Source organism: Bos javanicus, chromosome 11 (assembly GCF_032452875.1).
Source record: "Bos javanicus breed banteng chromosome 11, ARS-OSU_banteng_1.0, whole genome shotgun sequence".
Classification (NCBI taxonomy): domain Eukaryota; kingdom Metazoa; phylum Chordata; class Mammalia; order Artiodactyla; family Bovidae; genus Bos; species Bos javanicus.
Window position 1 is genome coordinate 40,639,600 of NC_083878.1, and position 22,900 is coordinate 40,662,499.

Sequence of the window (22,900 nt, forward strand, 5' to 3'; positions counted from 1 at the left end):
ATGGAATCTATAGATTGCTGTGAGTAGTACATTCATTTTGACAGTGTTGATTCTTCCAATCCAAGAACATGGTATATCTGTCTATCTGTTTGTGTCATCTCTGATTTCTTTCATTAGTGTTTTATAGTTTTCTTGAGTATAGTTCTTTTGCTTCCTTAGGTACATTTATTCCTAAATATTTTATTCTTTTTGTTGCAGTGGTGAATGGAATTGTTTCCTTAATTTCTCTTTCTGATCTTCCATTGTTATTGTATAGGAAAGCAAGACATTTCTGTGCATTAATTTTGTATCCTGCAGCTTTACTAAATTCATAGATTAGTTCTAGTAGTTTTCTAGTGGCATTTTTAGGATTTTAGAATTGTCTATGTACAGTATCATGTCATCTGCAAATAGTAACAGTTTTATTTCTAATTTTCCAGTTTATATTCCTTTTATTTCTATTTCTTCTCTGATTGCCATGACTAGGACTCCTAAAACTATGGTGAATATGAGTGGCAAGAGTGGACATCCTTGTCTTATTCCTGATCCTAGTGGAAATGCTTTCAGTTTTTCACCATTGAGAATGATGTTTACTGTGGGTTTGTCATATATGGCCTTTATTATGTTGAGGTAGATTCCCTCTGTGCCCACTTTCTGGAGAGTTTTTATCATAAACGTGTGTTGAATTTTGTCAGAAGTTTTTCCTGCATCTGTTGAGAAGATTGCTTTTTTATTCTCTAATTTGTTAATATGGTGTTAACATTGATTGCTTTGTGTATATTGAAGAATCCTTGCATTCCTGGGATAGATCCCACTTGATCATGGTGTATGATCCTTTTAATGTGCTCTTGGATTCTGTCTGCTAATATTTTGTTGAGGATTTTTGTGTCTTATGTTCATCAGTGATCAGATCAGATCAGATCAGTCACTCAGTTGTGTCCGACTCTTTGCGACCCCATGAATCGCATCATGCCAGGCCTCCCTGTCCATCACCAACTCCCGGAGTTCACTGAGACTCATGTCCATCGAGTCAGTGATGCCATCCAGCCATCTCATCCTCTGTCATCCCCTTCTCCTCTTGCCCCCAATCCCTCCTAGCATCAGAGTCTTTTCTAATGAGTCAACGCTTCGCATGAGGTGATACTAGTCTGTAATTTTCTTTTTTCATGATATCTTTGTCTGGTTTTGGTGTCTGGCTAATGGTAGCCTCACAGAATGAATTTGAGAGTGTTCCTCCTTCTGTAATTTTTTGGAAGAGTTTGAGAAGGATTGATGTTAGCTCTTAAAATGTTTGATAGAATTTACCTGTGAAGCCATCTGGTCCTGGACTGCTGTTTCTTAGAAGATTTTTAATTATAGTTTCGATTTCATTACTTGCGATTGATCTCTTTACATTTTCTAATTCTTCCTGGTTTAGTCTTGCAAAGTTGTACCTTTCCATTAATTTGCCTGTTTCTTCCAGGTTGTCCATTTTATTGGCATATAGTTGCTTGTTAGTCTCTTATGATCCTTTGTATTTCTGCAGTGTCAGTTGTACTTTCTTTTTCATTTCTAATTTTATTGATTTGAGTCCTCTCCCTTTTTTTCTTGATAGTTTGGCTAAAAGTTTATCAATTTTGTTTATCTTCTCTAAGGACCAACTTTGAGTTTTATTGATCTTTGCTCTTGATTTCTTCATTTCTGTTTATTTCTGCTCTGATCATTATGATTTCTTCTACTGACTTTGAGTTTTGTCTGTTCATCTTTTTCTGCTTGCTTTAGGTGTAAGGCTAGATTGTTTATTTGAGATGTTTCTTGAAATGAGATTGAATTGCTATAAAATTCCCTTTTATAACTGCTTTTGCTGCACCCCATAGATTTGGGTCATTGTGTTTTTGTTGTCATTTTTTTCTATGTAGTTTTTTTATTTCCTCTTTAATTTCCTCAGTGATCTCTTAGTTATTTAATGCTGTGTGTTTTTTTGCCGTGTGTTTGTGATTTTTTTTTACAGGTTTTTTTTTTTCTCCTGTAATTGATTTCTAATCTCATAGCATTATGGAAATGATACTTGATGAAATTTCAATTTTCTTAAACTTTCTAAGGCTTGATTTGTGACCCAGTATATGATCTATGCTGGAGAATGTTCTGTGTGCACTGGAGGAAAAAAGTGTATTCTGCTGCTTTCAGGTGGAATGTCCTATAAATAGCAGTTAAATCTATCTGGTCTATGGTGTCATTTAAAGCTTGTGTTTTCTTTTTTGTTTTTTTCTTTCTGGGTGGTCTGTCCGTGTATTTTCTGTCCACTAATGTAAGTGGGGTGTTAAAGTCCCCCACTATTAAAGTGTTATTTTCAGTTTCCCCTTTTATAGCTGTTAGCATTTGCCTTATGTATTAAGGTGCTCCTATGTTTGGTGCATAAATATTTATAATTGTTGTATTTTCTTGGATTGAACCCTTGATCATTATGTGGTGTGCTTCCTTATCTCTAGTAACAGTCTTTACTTTGTAAAGTCTTTTTTATCTGGTACAAGTATTGCTACTCCAGCTTTCTTCTGATTTCCATTTGCATGGTATATCTATTTCTCTCCCCTCACTTTCAGGTTGTATGTGTCCCTAGATCTGAAGTGGGTCTCTTGTATATATACAGGACTTGTTTTTGTATCCATTCAGCCAGTCTATGTGTTTTGGTTGGAGCATTTAGTTCATTTACATTTAAGATAATTATCAATATGAATGTTCCTATAGCCATTTTCTGAATTGTTTTGGGTTTGTTTTTGAGGGTCTTTTTCTTCTCTGTGTTTCCCACCTAGAGAAGATCCTTTAGCATTTATTGTAAAGCTGGTTTGGTGATGCTGAATTCTCTTAGCTTTTTCTCATCTGTAAAGCTTTTGATATCTCTGTTGAACTGAATGAGAGCCTTTCCATTTGCTATCAATATCTACATTCTCAGGATGTCTACTTTGCAAAGTGAAGTCTATTTAGTTCTCAAATAAAGATAAAAATGCATCATAAATAGTGAAAGCAAGCAACCAGTTTTACATCTGATTCTGAAGTGCAGTTACTTTGGGCAGTTACTCCTGAAGCCATGTTGAGAAATGGCATCTGTGAGTGAGAGACAAAACTGAAATATCATGTTTTCATACAATCTAGCAAGCTATGTTTTTCAGCAAATGAAGGAAACTGTGTTGTTTATATTTTGAAGTTCAGAATATCTTCTACTTAGGCTGTCCTGAAACCAACAACTTCAATTAAAATTTTATTTTCTTTTAATAGGTATCTTTTAAAATTCCAGTTGTATTATAATATTAATACTCTATTGTCTTAAAGCTGAACATTGTGAAGTGTTGCCTTATTCCCTAAATTTTAAAGAAATACATGTGAAACAATCCATTTTAAAAGTTGAAGCTGCTTTCTTTTCCAGTGGTTTAGAGGGGAGAGGATCATGGTAACATGTATATGGAAAGTATAATATGCTGACGTGTGTGCATGCTGTCGCTTCAGTTGTGTATGACTCTTAGCACCACTTTGGACTGTAGCCTGCCAGGCACCTCTGTCTGTGGGATTTTCCAGGCAAGAACACTGGAGTTGGTGCCATTCCCTTCTCCAGGAGATCTTCCCAACCCAGGGATTGAACCCAGGTGTTCTGCATGCAGACTGACTCTTTACCATCTGATATATGTTAGAATAAACGTCTAATCATAACATATCCCTATTCAGTGTATGGTCTATCTGTAAAACTACTTCTCCCCTCCCTTCTTTCTCTCTCCAAAAGTAACCTTAGGAAAATTCACTTGAGTTACCATCTGACTTTTCAACAATCTATATTCTGTTTGGATACCCTGCTTAGATTCTGACTGACTTACAAAGATAACAGTGGTGATATAGATTGGTCTGAAAGACCAAAAGTACTGCATTGATGTTCCATTCTGAAATACGGACAACATGATGCTGGGGTTTTTTTTGTTTTGTTTTTTTTTAATTTTGACAGTTACCTCTTATAGTCTGTTCACTGTTTTTATGCTTCCTGTTAATGGAGATTCCTGTAATATTAGCTTACTATTTTTAGATTGTTCTCATCTCCCCTCCCTGTTGAAATAGTTTTATGTTACAGGGAGGGGTTACTAAGAAAAAAGGCTGATCCTCATAAGCTGTATGAATATAGATAAAAAGACATATTGTGGTTTATGACATCTACATGCCCACCTGGAGGGAAGGGAATTTAAGAGCAGAATAAAAAGAATGAAAATCTAAGTCAACTCAGAAACAAGATATGCCTATGTTGAAGTAAGTATTTAAGTTAGACAGTTCATTGTTATGGCCCCCAGTTGTATATATTTTATCTGAAGGCACCGTTTGGTTTAATAAAATACAGATCTGAGGTTCTCTTAACCTATCAGTTTCTTAAGACTTAATTATAAAGGTTAAATTTTCAAAGGACAAAAACATTATTCATTTGTCTGTTCACATCTTCCAGGTTTATCTTGCAGATTATGGACTTTCCTACAGATATTGTCCCAATGGGAACCACAAACAGTATCAGGAAAATCCTAAAAAAGGCCATAATGGGACAATAGAGTTTACCAGCTTGGATGCCCACAAGGGAGTAGGTAGGTTTCTTTTTTTTATTTCAGAAAAATTAGAACAAAGTCCTAAGGCTCCATGAAATGACCTTTTTGCCTGGTCAGTTTGAAGAATGAGAACAGTGGTGAGATTTTTATCAAAAGTAGTGAATTCCTGTATGTCAACAAATACTCTTCTAACTGAGAGAAGAGATACAGACTTTTGACAAGTGAAAAAAGAATAAAAGATGTCAAGTAAGCAAAATTTGTTGCTCATTTGGAGCAGCCTAAAGTACTAGTTGTTTACGTTAAACTTGAAAGTTAACAACTGAATTTTTATGCTTTAGAAACTCTTTCGGGTTTGGTGCAGGTACATGTGTGAAGAATGATTCATATTTTTCATTGTGCTCTCACCAGAGATTTAGAAGATACCATCTCAACAATAAGGAAGTCTTTTCTGAAACTATGAAGTGTTAACTTGTGGAAATCTCTCCTAGTCACCTTTCATATATCTTACTTATTTAAACTCACTTTGATGGTATTGGAAACACATTTGCAGGTAAATTACATACATAGTCCTTTTATTGGATATTGATTGTACTGCCTTGCATTCCAAGGCAGACTTAATTCAACAATTCCCTAATTAGTTAAAGTCATAACCTATGTCTTGTATTCATTTACCATTAATTAAACCTTAGCTGTTTATTACACTGCAGTCCAAATCCAATAGCCGACCCAGAAAGCCATGGAAAAGGAAGTAGGAGTTCAATATTGAAAATATATGGTGCAGAGTCCCCCCTGATGGTTGCTTTGTTCACAATCAATATGGTCAGTGCAACTGTACTTTCTTAGTTGCTCTGTCAGCAAGACAAAAAGTCAATTCTAATGTTATGCTAGTAAAAAAAAAAATGGTGACTTGAAAAACTTTGGCTTTCAAAATTATATTATTCATAAACTTTGTTTACAAAAGTATTTTCAAATGTACTAAACCACACAAATAATTTTTAAACAGCTTCAAATGGACCGCATTTTCACTAAAAGGCAGTTAGATATTTGCACTTGTTAATGGCTGTTGAACTGTTACCCTAAACTGATACTTTCTAACAAGTTTTTGTTGGTGCAAACAACTGTATATCATTGCCTTTTCTATTAAAAGGACCATTGACCATGTAATGTAGAGGGTCTTGATAATTTTCGAGGGCATTTAAAACCCACTGTAGTTTAAGGTCAGTCAGTCAGTTCAGTCACTCAGTCGTGTCCTACTCTTTGCGACTCCATGAATCGCAGCATGCCAGGCCTCCCTGTCCATCACCAACTCCCAGAGTTCACTCAGACTCACGTCCATCGAGTCAGTGATGCCATCCAGCCATCTCATCCTCTGTCGTCCCCTTCTCCTCCTGCCCCCAATCCCTCCCAGCATCAGTCTTTTCCAATGAGTCAACTCTTTGCATGAGGTGGCCAAAGTACTGGAGTTTCAGCTTTAGCATCAGTCCTTCCAAAGAAATCCCAGGGCTGATCTCCTTCAGAATGGACTGGTTGGCCACTGAAAAAGTGGAACAAGGGTGTCAGTTGTATACCTTCTTCCTTTCAGGAAGAATCATAGGTTAAATTTGGGGGGGTTGGAAATTAGCTCATATAACTCCTGATCAGAGTAAGAGAAATCACTGCATTTTTTTTCAAGGATAGTTTGGTTAAAAAAGTAATGATTTCACTCAGAAATTTAATAATATTGTATTATTTTTCACCATTAACATTGTTAATGAATAAATGGCCTTTTAAAAATGATATAAATGGGACACTGGCTTTAATTAAGGGCTTCCCTGGTGACTCAGACGGTAAAAAAATCCACCTGCGGTGCAGGAGACCTGGGTTTGATCCCTGGATTGGGAAGATCCTCTGGAGAAGGGAGTGGAAACCCTCTCCAGTGTTCTTGCCTGGAAAACCCCATGGACAGAGGAGCCTGGTGGGCTGTAGTCCACGGGGTCGCAAAGATTCAGACAAGACTGAGCGATTAAGGACAAGGAATGTAAAAGTCAAGTGTTCACTGATAATGTTTTGTTTTATTTTTTTAAAGTTCTCAGTGAATTTTGTTCTTTACTATTGCAAGATGTATTAGTATGAAAGAATATTTAGAGACCTGAAAGTACTTTTTGATAGTAGTATAACTGGAAATTCATCATACAGACTCTTAAGCATTGGTCCAATTACATTATTGACGATGTTAACTTATGATTGGGCCACCAAGTTCAACCAATAGCTCTAATACTGATGTGATTAGATTTTGACCATTATAAATATAACTGTGATTGTGGAATGGGAAAGTGGAGTTGATGGATGTTGGTCTGATCACTGTTTGGACTGTGGTAATTCTGAAAGTCCTCCTCAGTTATTCCATAGTTTAGGTAAATATTTTCATTATGCTACCTTCATGAAAGATTTGAACAATATTTTATTCTGTAGTGTATTTAAGTTTTTTGCTCCCTAAATAATAGTACATGTTGATGAGCTGGGTAGATTTCACCATGCTAGGTCTTTGGAGAGAAGAATGAACTGAGAATAGTAATAGAAAGATATTACCTCTTTGGGAAGGCTACTCAGGTTGGAACCTCCACTACCTATTTTTGGGATTTGCTGAAAAGTTATAACCTGGAGTGAATATTCATTTTTACCACAGGTTTAAAAAGATTTCTATAAAAATTAGATTCCCTTAATGCATTAAAAATAGAGTATACAGTAAAGTTCTCACCATATCTGTATTTACATATATAGGTATGCATATATATGCATATGCCTTCACTTATATGTGTACACACATATATACTTCCACACACAGATGCATAGATGTGCATGTACACACATTTGCTGAAATATTTGAATACTATTCATTCCTAATGTTTTAGATTTAATTTTCCAAAATAAAACATTTCATTTTAGGATTTTATTCAAAATGAAGTAATCATTTAGTCCTATCTAGAAACTAGTATAAACAAGGCCATAAATCCTGTAGGTAAATGCAGAAGGTCAGATTCATAAATATTAATGTGTTTACTTTCAGTATACATTATGTAGTTTAATCTCAGAAAAATCTTTTCTATACCAGTGCAGCTATGAGATCAAATAAATACTGAGACAGATAATGCAAGGGAAAACATAAAGAGCAAAACAAGTTATCACTAGAAAATAGAATCTCTAGTTGTCAGAGCATTTGTTATGTTTTAGGTTTATCTTGGCTTGATCAGGCCCTGGGAAATATCCAGCCTTCAATGTAAGACTGACTTATGGATTAGACACTTAACAGATATATTGCTAACCTGGTCAGACTGTCTGGTCTGTTACCTTTGTAGTGGTTATTCAGAAACTGAAGCTAACTCTCATGTTTCTGTGAATTATTAATAGTTGGGTTTTCATAATAAATTTGTATAAGGTGCCAGTCATCAGTTTTGCATAAGCATTTTTAGTTCAACTGTGTAAAAGGAGGGTAGCTTGTATTATTATAAGTAAAAATATGAATAGAGATATATAAAGGTGAATGAACAGATGGGTGAATGGATAGATAACTATTCTTGAGCTATTGTACATGTATATATCTGTATTTTTTCAAATTGTAATCATTCTTCTAAACTCAGTTCTCTTATATGACCTAGAAGTGTTTTTTGAGTGGCTGAAGTGCTTCATTTAGTGTAAAATTAGAGTAATACATGTTGGGCTTATCTCATCTATTATTAATCTTTTATTCATAAAAACCAACATGTATAAACATTGACATATTTTTGGGCTTGTTGCCTGATAATTAAAGGGAATTATATCTGTGTCAAATACACTATTTTAAAATTTGTTACATTCTTAGTAATGTTAAAAAGCAATATTGGGATCAATGTGTGGTATGGATTTTTGTAGATTTTTCTGCTCACTGAGGCATGCAGTCAATACCTAATTTCTCTAGAGATATACTGCACTTAACATATTGAGCTTTTTTAAATACTTCAGACCTGTGCATTGAGTGTATAATACCTGTTTTAATTTGACATCATTGATGACCATACAATGTGATATCTAAATTGCATTTTAAATGTCCGTTTGTTATATGATATATTCAGTATCAAGGAAAGAACTATATTGCATACTTTTAAATTTTTTTGCCAATTGCTACAGTTTATGAAATCCAAGTCTTGTGTTATTTCCTGCATGGCTGCATTTCACTCTAATATGGCACTCCAACTTACAAAATATATGTGAGATAAACTGCGAATGTGTTTTCATGCTACCAAACTTGGGGAAATGACATGGTTTACACAATATTTAACTTCCTAAACAATAATTCAAAAAAGGGAACCCATTTTTCAATTATAAGATATTAAGGTAAACCTTCAAGTTACTACTGAATCTACTAGTAGTCAGAAAAACATACCGTTGATTTTTATTTTTAAGTAAATTTCACTGCTATAAATACTCCTTGGTTGATGTACAAATAAATGTTAATGAAGGCACTATTCCCTCTATGTGGCATAACCCAATTTTGACATTTAGACAAGACTTTCAAAGTCCTGGCATAGATCTTAAACTGTTTGGTTGGGTTAAGAATACACATTGGCCAAATGTAAGATACCTTTGCTCTGTTGAATAACTTCTCCTGAGATCACACAGTAGTGTTTCATCAAAAACTAAGGCCTAGGATTTAAAAGGTACTGAAGAAATGAGAGCCCTGATTTTATTTATTTGAAATGTGACACATTGCATTCTACTTTCCTAATATCCTAATTGCAGTAAATTGGAGCCACCTTAAAGTTCCCTAGCTCTTTTTATATCTGAATTGGAAAAACTACTAAATAACATAGGTTAAAAAATAAATAAAAAATAACATAGGTTACTAGTTGGAAAAACAAGAGTAACCTTTAAATTTGTTCTGCATATAGTCACAATTCACTTCTCAGATAAGCGTCTTACTGAGATGTTTTCTGCTTTCCTATTGTCATTTCTGAATATATAAACTAGTATTTTGAGCAATTAAACCCTGTTTGCTTAAGGCAGAAGTTTTCAGGTTCATTTTATTATTTCCTACAAAAACTTGTTTTTCCTCCTACTTTGTAATGTTACTCTATATAAGAAAAAAACTGTTGTCTATATAGAAAACATGTTAGGCAAATAATCAGATCCATTTGGGGATTAACACTGATATTTTTCTTTTTCTCCCAATTCTTTCATTCCATTTGGTGAATCTCACCCAGATAAGTTTACTGCAGTTTATCTTCATAGTAAGGACCAGTTCTCCAGTGTGATTTCTTTGTTGTTTCTGTTCCAGCTTGGAAGAACCATTTAACACTTTATAAATTAATGTTTTAACTAGACAGTCTTTTTCATCAGAATGAAGTAGTTTTAAACAAATAGTTTCATGAAAGTTTGGTTGCATGAAAAATTTTGTTAGTGCTGCAGCTTAGACCTCGATCTGCTGCTTATTTCTTCCTTGCCAGTACACCTGTCTTTGGTCAGTATATCTTTTGGTGTTTTAAGTTAAAATGCCTGCTTCAAATACTTCCCTGACTATAGAAGCAGTGTATATAATATTGTCTAAATGGTGTTAAAACTAACAAGGGTGGCAAAGTAATTGGCAGATTTGAGTGTTGGCTTTGGATTCTGAACGCTTTGGATTTCAGTGCAGAGCTCTGTGAATATTTGCTCTGTGATACTGAGCAAGTTGTTTAACCTCTCTGAGACTCTGTTTTCTTATTTGTCAACAAGGTTAATGATACTTACCTCATGTTATTATTAAGATGATTAAATAAGATAAAAGCAGTTAGAGTGTCTGGCACAGTAGCAGCTTCATAAATCACATGGATTGTTTTTATTTTAGTTATGTATTCTAGTGTCAGCTGTTTCTGGTATCTGCTTTCTAGGGAAATAGAATTCAAGTCCCACTCCACCTGTACATTTTTTGGGGGGTGTTTCTCTTGGCAATAATCATTTAGAAATGTTGAGCAACTGAGAACACCACCATATTAAAAAGCAAAGTAAAAATTGGATGCTAATTTATATTTAGAAAGTGACATGAGAATGTAGAAGAAAAATATTAATAACTAAATTTTCCTATATTTCCAAGCAGTAATACCATAAGTAAAAGTATGACTTTACATATAGGAAATATATATGAAAATATGCTGTTAATGATTATATTAACTATCAAGTGCACCTGATAAACTTTATGTATTATAATAAATTATACAGAAATATAAATTATACAGAAATAAAATAATCCATAACATATGTTTCAGCTTTCAAATTAAAAAATATTTTCATAGTTAGATATTGTCTTCTTCAGCGGTGATCAACTCTTGTTTTTTAATTTTCAGCATTTTGTTGTCAGATATACAGGAAATAACAGAATAATACAGTAAATATCCAAATGTTCGATTCCTAGATTCAACAGATATTATATTATCTATCTTTTGTTTAAAGTACATCTACATTAAATTTAGATATATGATCAATTTACTGTGTTAATTACATACCCACTCATAGATGCTAATATTGTCATCCAAAATATTTTAATTAATTTAACCAGTGTTAAAAATGCTCTTCTGTATGTAGTAGATGGAGAGATGACATAGTCGTTGGTACGGTCTTAGAGTTTAGATTCTCAAGTAAACACATCACACTTTGCAGTTTGTTTCCCTGAGACGGAGTTTTCAGGGAGAGGTGTGTGCTTGGAAGCATTTTTAATCCTGTCATCTCACCGTTCAATAGTGGGAAAGAGTTACTGTAGAATTTTTTCTTTAACATTATGTGTATATCTGTAGAACTTAGTGGAAACAGTGGTAAAACATTTACCTAACCACAGTTATTAATATATATATGTAGTAAAAGTAAATAAAAGTTTGAAAAGTGTGATGCCATAGTTTAATTAGGTAAGATTGAACTATACTAGTGAAGTAAAGTTAATTCTCAAAGGGCTATTTCAAATGAAGACCAGTTTATGAAAGATTGGCTTCAGGAATCTAAATGACTTGTCATTACTTACAGCTTCATATCAATTAATCCCTCAGTTGGAGGGTTGGGGGAAGTGGCTGGAAATGTTCATTCTATTTTAATTCTGGTTGTTTTTCCTCAGAGGGTCTCTTGTGTGTAGCCTATATTGTCCAAACAGGTGCCAGAATATAATTTTTTGAAAATTAGAGGATGTGAATTTTTTTAAGTAGTAGTAATCAGAAATTGCCATAATGGGAAAGGGACTTGTGAACACATCTGTACAAATGGAACCATTCCATTATTAATGGGAGATTTATTACTGAAGAAATCACTGCAAAACAGCATGGTAGAGATTGTGTTTTTATTTTAACAGGGGAGCCAAGTCTTGCATTAGGACATTGTTGAAGCTGTGCAGAAAGGAAATGATACCCATGAGACTGTTGCATTCTACTCGATTGAAGGGCCTTTAATAATCCAGTACTCTAATAGCAGTTAAGATAGAGTATGTGTGAGAGCTAATCTTGTCTTCTGCTTTTATAATAACTTATGTATGGTGACCAAAAGTAGTTATGGTGTGCTAGCAACATTGTTCTTAGTAGACGACTTTTAAAATTAAAAACTGAGTTTACTGAGTGACTTTTCAGAGTATATTTAATGAAAGATAATAAAACAGGATACCTGTTTACAGCAGGTTTAGCAGCCATGAATTACACTTAGGAGATTTTATATCCCTACACAGGTGAACATTCAAATCATGGTAGAAATCTAAGCCGACCTATTGTTTTATAACAATTTGGAATGGTTATAAAAATGAGTTTATTTTGTGGGACTTTGTTAATGTTTTGATCATTATTTCAGTAATATTTTTTACATTTTGATATTTTACTAGATTTCATTGTCCTTTTGAAATCAGCTACTTAAAAAAAACACATAAAATTATCATGAAATTAGTCTGTCATTTAGTAATTTTACATAAATGATTTTACAGTGACCTCAAAGTATTCTTTTACTGTATTTTTTAAATGAAAAGCCATCTTATATTAAATTCTGGAAGCCTCTATTTTGCTTTAAAATCTACTTCCCACCACCTCCACCTTCATCCTTCACGCACTCTATTGCTTTACCTTTTTTTTTTCAGGATGTTTGACCAGAATTTCACCATAGCACTGCTTATATCTAAAATTATATTCATAAAATTCTAGATCTGTGTACCCACAAAACAGGCGTATTTTTCCTGTACTCTCATTTAATTGAAAAGTCTTAAGAAAGACCTGTATTTTAATACTGCACACTAGATGGCAGTTTTGTCATATTCTTCCAATTTCAAAGGCTACTAGTTCGAGTGGAACAGGAAAGGCCATCAATGTTTAGTCTGCACTCGAAGGGTCTCTGCATGACCAATGCAGACCCCATGGACTTCCTGGAACATATGTTAGCAATTTAGCTGCAGACATTTATTTCTTTGTTTTACTGCTTGGCTCTTTGAGAAAGTGTTGGTGCCAGGTTATGGGTTGTCTGGATCATGTCAGAGGCCATGGAGATCAAGTTCATGTGACAGGCCAGACTAAGGAAGGATGAAGTTGGAGGAGGTGAGGAAACTGACCCTTACTTTCAACAGCAACAAGTCACTGCCTGTCTGTGGACTGGGGCCAAATGCCTGGGCGTTTAAGCTTTTCTCCAGCTGAACAAACAAAACACATCGCCCATTTGGCTTTTTCATATTTCATCAGTGGTAGTTCATTCAGTGATTTCTCTATTTCTCAAAACTTGCTTATCCCTCATCTCTCTGTCTTAATGCTTATTCCTATAGCCCTGTCCAGACGAAGTGACCTTGAGATCCTCGGCTACTGCCTGCTGCGGTGGTTATGTGGGAGACTGCCCTGGGAAAGGAACCTGCAGGACCCTGTAGCTGTCCAGGCTGCGAAAACAAAGTACATATTTTCAAGTATTCCATCATTTACAGCACCAGGGCTGAAAGGATACACTAAAGCAAGTTAATATCCCAGAAAAGACTGCCATTCAACTAACATGATAGCCAAAGCAAATTTCTTAAATTTGAAAAATATTTTTAAAAAACCAAACAGCTTACAGACATACACTCCATTAAGCTAACACCTATGAAATCACATCTATTGAGTTGTAATGCAAAATATAAAGTGAAATATTTGTTACTTCACAGGGTGTTTTCCAAAGCTTAGATTCTAGGTGGTGGTATTTTCAAGGAAGAGAATTTTCAAATTATCATTGTACAAGTACATGGAGTTAGTGTGAGCTTGGTAGCTTGGTGTGATTGATATTAACTGTGCAAAGCAACAGGGTGGAGTGGGATAAACAGGACTTATTTTTTCAAGTGAGAAGAACATACTTCTTTTTAATCCTGTGTTTTGGGAGGGAGAATGTTCGGTTTCTTAAGGAAGAAACAAACAAAATTTGTATATGAGATGTTTATCCAAGAGATCATTTTGCAGCCACATAAACATTTATAATATTCCACATTCAATTTTTATCACCTAAACTCTATTAGCATGAGAAATAGGTTAGACTAAGAGCAGAGTGGGTTACTCTTTTACTGTTCTTCTCACTTTTTTCTTAGGCCTTTTGATCAGGCCTAAGAAAAAGTCAATTGCTTATAACACAGCATAGTCAATTTTTCATTACGTACCAAGATATTCTCAACAGTAGTTATGTACAGATATAATATCATGATTGGAAAAAGCTGCTGTATTTTAAATAAGACAAGTCACAACAGAAGTTTACCGAAGGGGTAACTAATCCTTAGAAATCAGTCTTTCAAATTCAGTGTGACATCAGTTCTTAACAGAGAGGAAAGCTAACCCTCAGATAGAGAGTAGTACAGATTGCATTTGTAAATACTGACATATATTGTAAGATATATCTCTCCACTTCAGTCTTGATCATTCTAGTCCCTTACCCCAACTAACACGTTTGTATGTCAGCATTAGAACGATCTCGTCAGTTATTTACTGCAGTGACTCATGTGTCCATCTCACCCTCAGGTAACTAATGCTCTTCAATATGTGAGTCAGGGTCAAAGCACAGTAATGGGCACATGTAAGCAGTCTTGGTTTCCAATTTCTCACCTCAGTTTATCTAATTTAAATAAAATGCTTTATTAAAAAAACTAGCATATTAATTCTAATGATAATATATATGTTTTTCTTTTCACAAGACTTACAGATATTCACAGACTTACAGATTTTTTTTTGGTCTTTTATCAGTATGCATGTATAGATGTGTTCATTGTAGATCTCTTTAATGAATATGCCTGCATGTATATATTTGAAGGTAATAGGGTATCATATAAATAATAAAACATAATACTAATAAATATAATCTCCATTTATATTTTTAGATCCCTTGCCTGTGTTAATATATTTATTTTGGCCTGATTAATAGCATAAAGCTATTGACCAGTAAAGCTAGTATTATGAAGTTTATAATTAAGGCATATATATGTATATTAATAAGATATATATTCAATTATGATATAAATATATTCAAACTTCTTATATAGTACATAATCATAATTTATTCAACTTGCTGAGAAGGCATAATTTCCCAATAAGGGCAGGCTTGCATATTCAACCATATTGTATCTTCCTTCCGTCCTTTATGTTCCTGACATCAGGTAATATTAGATCAGTACATTTACTGTTGTAGTTGTGCCTATGCCTGAGTTAGTGAATTGTTCATATAAGTAATTTTAGTTGAGTGTTTATATATTTGTGGCTGAAGCAACTTAAGAGATTTGTACTTGTTCAGTCTAAAACACTGGAAAGTCTTAGAATAATGGGTTTTGGGGGGGCTATTTCTTATTAATCAGTTTAATCTTGTGCTTCATTGCTCAGTTCTATGTTCAATTCTTTGTGACCCCGCAAAGATTATAGCCCGCCAGGCTCCTCTGTCCATGGGGATTCTCCAGGCAAGAATACTGGAGTGGGTTGCCATGCCCTGCTCCAGGGTATCTTCCCAACCCAGAGACTGAACCCAGGTCTCCCGCATTGCAGATGGATTCTTTACTGTCTGAGCCACCAGGGATAGCATAGCATAAAAACTGCCCAGTGAAGAACAATATACATAAAAAGGAAATAATTTACCCCTTCCCAGTGGTAAATACATGAGGAAAAATATTTTGTAAATCCAGGTAAAATTTTTCCACATATCTTTTTCTTGAGATTTTTACAAAAAAACCATGTATCCCTACTTCTACATTTGCATATACAGACCTTGTATTAAAGCATTTATACTGTATTTCTATGTTTAGTTTCTAGGTGATTGATATAAAATTGATCAGTGAGATTTGAGGGATTTCCCTTATCCCGTACAGGTGGGTAGGAAAAAAAAGTATGGAAAGTCACACTATTAGTGACCCATCGACAAGTTTTGTTTTCTGATCAAAACAGCATGTCACAGGATTGCAAACAAAATTCACTGTGCCTTACTCTCCTCTGTTTCAGTCTGTTGGATGAGCTCCCTGAGTCGGTACTTCAATGGGCTCCTTCCGGAAGCAGCTGCCGTAAGTCAAATGATAACTTCTATCTCCCCCTGTAGGATTTCCAGGTCACTGCATGTGTCACTCGTCACTTTTTCTGCACCCAATCCCCTTCCCACAGTGGTGGGAAGAAACCCCCCAGGGTTCCAAATAGGTGGCTAGAGAAGAGAACTTTTAGATCCTCTTTTCATTAGGACACAAGAATGCTGCAAGAACTTGCTCAGGGAGTGTTCTCAGCTTTGCTGATGGCACTGCTTTCTTTCAGATGTATGCTTGGGGAATTGTGCACAAGTTCAATGGCCTACTATATCTGGTATTTCTAGAGTGGACTTTCTGGTTTTGTTTCTCTGAAGATAAAGCTGATCTAAGGAAAGACTGCTTTCAATTAATAATTTAAAAAAGCAAACTATTAAACATTTGAATGCTGTTTAGACCTGGATTATAGTCCGACCCAGCAACCTGAAAAAAATTTTTTTGTTGGTTTGGCAAGGCATGTGACCTGGGGATTCAAAGTATATTTCATTAAATGGGTTTCTCTTTCATGTTAGTATAGACCGTTTTGGAATTCTTTAATTGGTAGCACTGTCAGTAAAAATAGCAAGGCGATTCAGAATTACCCAAGTGCTGCATGGCACATTGTTCAGCCCCAATTTAACAGCCGAGTTAGATTGCCTCACAGAACAGAGCCTGCTTCTGCCGTCCGGTTTGCTTTCTTTCCGAGAAGATAAGCAGAGTGAATCTTGATCTCTATTTGTATCAGGCAATTTCAGTTAGCTTTTAGCTGACTTATGAAAGCAAATATGTACACTGACTGTCTAGAGAAGGTCAAATAGTATCAGTTTCCACATGAGAGTTTGAAAGTAGAGTTAAATCATTTTAAACTTATACTTACAGCCCTTCTTTGACCAGAAACCAGAATTTTCATTTCCATAGGAAACAAACAAACCAGCCGTGCTTTCCCACTTCTATTTCCCAAGTCCCATAAGTCTGCCCCGTGTGAGTCTTGCTGCTTCTTCACTCAAATGGGACAGTAGTATTCTCATTGGTGGGGATGGGCTGCAAGATGAAAGCTTTTTGTTTATGTAACGTAACTCCACTGAGTAACTCAGTCAATATGCCAATATTCATTTTTGGCTAATATTCTTATTGGCATTTTTACCAAATCGTACAGCTTTCATTTTACTCAATAAGACAGCAAAATGAGAGATGAAATGTTAAAAAAAAAAAAATTTAATTGTGTATCTGTCTTTTATTGTCCCTCCTGCCTAAAAAGTAAACTGTTGAGTTTAGGATTAGAAAAGAAAGCCCAGGTGCCCTGAATCATACACAATAAATGCCTATGGACCAGTGTGTGTTCTGGGACACTGCTGTTGCTAGAGATGAGATTTGAACGATGAGAAACAGTAGGAGGAGTGCCAGGCTCCTCTTTTTCAGTACAAACCATTTGTTTGAGTCTATATAGTTATTTTATAAAATGCAGATTTCTATTTTTAAAGCACAAAATGTTGAAACTTTATGATTAACTGAAAGTCTCAAGTTGTTTGTGCTTAGGAGAAGTGGGTATTACTAGCATGAGAATTAATCTGATTTACAAAAGGTTTGCTACTAAGACATTTTATGATATAAAACAGCTGAGAAGTTTGCAGCATGCATGTCCCACTCAGTGTAATAATAATAGTTTCAAAAGTTTCTGTCTCTTGAAATGATACTAATGATACTTAATATTTCACTAGCTTAAAAAGCAGATGATTCAAGAATATCATAATTTCATACTACTCAAAGCATTTTGTTTTATAGCTCTGGAAATATGCTAGTAAATTAAAAGGTGTACCTAATATAATAAATCTAGATCTTGAAACGCTAACATTTAAAACCAGTACTATATCACAATTGTCTGAGCATCAGGTTTATCATAATAAATTCGTAACAGAGGTGGCTCTTCTCTTTTTCTTCCTCTCCTACCTCATGGTACCTCATTTTTTTAAAGCCCAGATCCACGAAGGCTTTCCAGCACAGCTGCAGTCAACTGGTAGAGCACCAGGAGTCTTCCATGTCTTCTAACAATGATTTGTGAAAACTATGCCCAGCATATTCACATATTCAGCTCTCTTCTCCATTTGGGATATTCTGGTTGATAGCATTGTAGGGCTTCCCTGGTAGCTCAGCTGGTAAAGAATCCGCCTGCAATGCGGGAAACCCTGGTTCAATTCCTGTGTCAGGAAGATTCCCTGGAGGAGGGCATGGCAACCCACTCCAGTATTCTTTCCTGAAGAATCCCCATGGACAGAGGAGCCTGGCAGGCTATAGTCCATGGGGACTTAAAGAGTCAGACACAACTGAGCGACTAAGCACAGCATACCAAACCAGGCTTACCAATCTTAAAGAACAGCAGAATATTTACATTAATATTTATATTAAAATGGTAGTGAATATAATTTAATCTTTTTTTGTTTTGTTCATCTCTTCAAGAATCAGATGCCCCCTAAAGGGCTTCTGGAAACATGAGATATAACTTTGATGAAGCTGTAGCACTTGCTAGTTATAGATCCTGGTTGAGCAAATGGTAGGTAACAGAATTTTGACATCTTATACATTCAAGAGGAAAAAAGGAGGTTGCAGAATTGCCACAGTTTCCAAAATGCCAAAAAAACAAACTCTGGAGACAAGAGTTTTCAGTTTATCCATAGTAGCCTTCTGCTCCTAGAAAATAGTTGTGGACAATACGGTGTAAAATGGTCACTCTCTGACATTCCTTGCGGGGAGAGATGATGACTGTTCTTTTCGAATTTTTCCCTGTCGGGAGTGATACCCAGTGCCTCTGCAGTTCCCTGCTTGAAAGGAGGTAGACCTGGAGGGGAGCAAAATTTTAGGCAGTTACTTCTTCCAACTCACAAAGCTTCCCCAACTTCCCCACCATAGGATATAAACAACTTAGTGAGAAAGTAAGAGCTCCTTGTGTCTGGGTTAGTAATAAGTTTTTGAAGAGGAAAGCCTTGTAAAAACTAGTTTATGGAGTGTAAACATCTTTGAACAAATGAAAACATGCCAGTTTTTAGATAGTGTATGGTATTATCACTTACTTGTATCTCAGACTGAACCTCCACCTGAAGCAAAAATGCAAACTACGTTTGTTTTACAGTGGTTGTATTCGTCATTTTGGTTACGGATTCTGTTCGTGCTGAATGTATTTAAAAGTTTGTAGTTGGCAGCTTTTTTTCTCGTGGGGAGATTACTACACTGTTCTGGGGAAGAGAAGAAATAAAAGATGGCAACTTCTCATCCTTGTGCTCTATATCAGAAAGATTATGCTGTGATTGCACTGGTCTAGATTGGTATGGGAGACCTGATATCGGCAAATCCTAAAGTCAGTCATGGCTAAAACCATAGAATTCAAGGTCATTTCTAAATGTACTTTTGTATTCTCAAAATCAAAGCCTTAATTAAAATTTTCAGTGATTTTTTTTTTTTTTTCCTTTAAGGAGGTCGATAGTAAGTATTCCTAACTGAATTTTTAAAACTTCAAAAAAAAACTTATTTTTAACTGAATTTTGAAAATGTTAGGAAAAAAGTGTGAAGCATGACTAGTCTATTATTCATGTAATTCTTAGTAGTTGCACCCCATAAATTCAAATCACTAACTATAGTTTTTCAATGGCTTCCTTTGATGAGTGAATTACAAACTTTATCAACAAAGACATGTAAATAAAAGCCCACCTGTTTCTCCATCCTGTCAAATTTGTAGGTCAGTTTATGTCAGTCAAGTTTGGGTATCATTTAAAAGTACTTTACATTGAGTTGTTCACTCTTAGATTCTTCACAGAGGATGTATGTGTGCACATGCACGTTCTGGTGTAAGAGAGAAACAACCGAGATTTTGAGAATACTGAAGTCTTGACAACTTTTGCCTATTATGAATGACATATTTAAAAAACTTAACACTTCACAGGTGAAATAGCCCAGTATTTGGTATGTGCTCATAATTTAGCATATGATGAAAAGCCAGACTATCAAATGCTCAAGAAAATTCTGAACCCAAGTGGAATACCTTTAGGACCACTGGAGTTTTACACTAAAGGAGACAGCTTAAATACGCATGCTCCAGACAATCAAAAGGTAAGTAACAGTTCCTGCAATCCAATGATGACCTTCTCTGAAGCTTATCTACCAAATGAAGTTATTTTAGGTGTCAGAATGAGTCTGACAGTCCTGTTTCTTACTTATAATTTCTAATTCCTGTATCCCCTAACTGAGCTCCAAGAAATTTTGTTGAAGGTCCCTTTGACTTGTCTTTTAGAGAAAAATAGTAGAACCTGTGTGCCCCGTTGTATATTATTAAATAAATAAAGCAGTCACTAATATCATAGAGATAGGACTAGAGTAAGATATTAAAGGCTAATCCAACTTTATTCATGAAAAATATTTTTTTTTTCTGTTTTCCTTCAGATTTTCTTTAGTCATCCCTCTGCTTTTGCTTACTTGTTCGGCCATAATTTGGTGGTAATAATAATATTCTTAGATTTTACCAGGTTATTTGTATGTGTTGATATTTCAATGTGTAAAAACAATTTTTGAAATAAGTTATTTTTTAAAGTTTTGCCTTCCACTTTATCTTCCAACTGACTCCCTCACAGCAGCACTAAAAATTAAAAAAAGAATTAGAACTGGAAAGAACAGAAAAGAATTAAAACTTGAAACATTTTTAAGAGGATGAGGGAAACCTGAGGCTGCTATCAACATTACTGGACAGGCAGCTAGATGTTCAGCCCTGCCGTGACACTGCTCATGTGCAAAAAAAATGGGGAGGGCTTTGTTTCCTGATGCATGTACATTGGGGTAGGGTCAGGATGCCATTCATTTTTAATATTTCTTCTGAACTTTGGATCATCATAAGTGTTCACAAGCCAAGAATGCAAGATGCAAACTAATGTGACTGATAGGCTGCTCGATGAATGGTGAGTCAAGTATCAGTGCACAGATGGTTCTGATTTGCTGAATTTTGTAGCTGCTGCAACTGAAGACATAAAATATCCTTCTAGTCATAAATTAGCTCTTTGGAAGCAAAACCTTGGCACCAGAGCTTTACAACCTTCAATTAGTAGGGAAAGAAGTATTTGAATGACTGTGGTATTGACATCTGTAGGCCTGCATAGTAATCATTCCTAATAGAAGAGAATATCTGTTTGAGGAGGTTTTGCATGGCTAATTAACTACCAGTGAGAATATGTAATTTTTTCATGATCTCCTGATTGTCACCTTTCTCTCATGATACAATTACATTTTATTGTAGCAAGTGCCTCACAAACCAATTGTCAGCACTATTTACGTATTGCAGAAGGCAGAACAAAAGTTCATGTTTAATAAAAAGCCACTGGATTTTGATCTTGGTAATTACTGAGACTATTTTAACAGTTTTATTGACTTTTGTGTTTTTATCACTTTTGCAACAAAACAAAGAGCCATTTCCTTGACATAGTATTTCCCTTGCAATAATGGTCACCACTTAATCTACACTAATTTAAGTAGATTTTTTCCTTTTTTGTAGTTTTTCAGTTTCATAAACTTAATGGAAATATAAAAGAAGCCATTTAAAAAACTGATAGCTATATCCTCTGATATAAAATTCTAATTATTATCCACCAGAATTTTCAGTTTCATCAAATTCAGTGGTTTGCTGTGAAACCATTTTGTATATGCAGAGACAGAACATAAAACATTTTTTTCCAATGAGCCTCAACCAAAAATATTGTATTTCCCTTTTTATTAGAGCATTTTGATTATGAGTAAAAAGAAAACATTAAGAATAATATGCATTCTTAAGACTTTAGTTAATTTCTGTTGGAGCAGCCTCAGTATATAGAAATTGAGATGAATCAGGATATACTTCATAGCAGATCAATATTTATTGAACATTGACTTTATTTCTCTAGTATTTTGAGAATAGTGGAAACAGTGGCTGACTTTATTTTTCTGAGCTCCAAAATCACTGCAGATAGTGATTGCAGCCATGAAATTAAAAGACACTTACTCCTTGGAAGGAAAGATATGACCAACCTAGACAGCATATTAAAAAGCAAAGACATTACTTTGTCCACAAAGGTCCATCTAGTCAAGGCTATGGTTTTTCCAGTGGTCATGTATGGTTGTGAGAGTTGAACTATAAAGAAAGCTGAGTGCCAAAGAATTGATGCTTTTGAACTGTGGTTTTGGAGAAGACTCTTGAGAGTTCCTTGGACTGTAAGAAGATCCAGCCAGTCCATCCTAAAGCAGGTCAGGCCTGGGTGTTGATTGGAGGGACTGATGTTAGAGCTGAAAGTCCAATACTTTGGGCACCTGATGTGAAGAGCTGACTCATTTGAAAAGACCCTGATGCTGGGAAAGATTGAGGGCAGGAGGAGAAGGGGACGACAGAGGATGAGATAGTTGGATGGCATCATTGACTCCATCGATAGGGGTTTGGGTGGACTCCAGGAGTTGGCGATGGACAGGGAGGCCTGGCGTGCTGTGGTTCATGGGGTCACAAAGAGTCGGACACGACTGAGTGACTGAACTGAACTGAATATATTTAATAATTATAGTATATAGATTCACCATATGTGACCACACCTTAAGTATCTTTTTATTTTTAAATTAAGTTTACAGATTTTGAAATGCTGCAAAACCCAGACTTGAAGATGATCAAAAACATAGTATGATAATATAAACTGTCCTGAACTCAGTTCTCCTGAATGATCAAGAACAGGATAGTTTCCAGAGTTCATTGCTTCCGTAACAAAAATCATTTTTAAGTCCAGAATGAATATCAATCACATGGCCCAAAATTTCTCTCTTTTTAGACAGAATTCCCTTGTTAGCAGCTAATAACATTTCTTGTTTCTCTATTCGTGGACCTAATTGTTTAACAGAATAAATA

At 35.1% G+C, this 22,900-nt stretch overlaps 1 protein-coding gene across 6 annotated transcripts in view; it reads left to right on the top strand.

The window, feature by feature from the left end:
* The window catches only part of VRK2 (VRK serine/threonine kinase 2), a 108,713-nt gene that overhangs the window by 71,224 nt on the left and 14,589 nt on the right, over window positions 1-22,900 (top strand). For all 6 annotated transcript variants that reach the window (XM_061432438.1, XM_061432442.1, XM_061432440.1 and 3 more), the window contains exons 8-11: window positions 4,433-4,565; window positions 13,288-13,408; window positions 15,956-16,014; window positions 19,937-20,103. In XM_061432438.1, coding sequence (XP_061288422.1) covers window positions 4,433-4,565; window positions 13,288-13,408; window positions 15,956-16,014; window positions 19,937-20,103 — 480 coding nt within the window. The remainder of the gene's footprint in view (window positions 1-4,432; window positions 4,566-13,287; window positions 13,409-15,955; window positions 16,015-19,936; window positions 20,104-22,900) is intronic.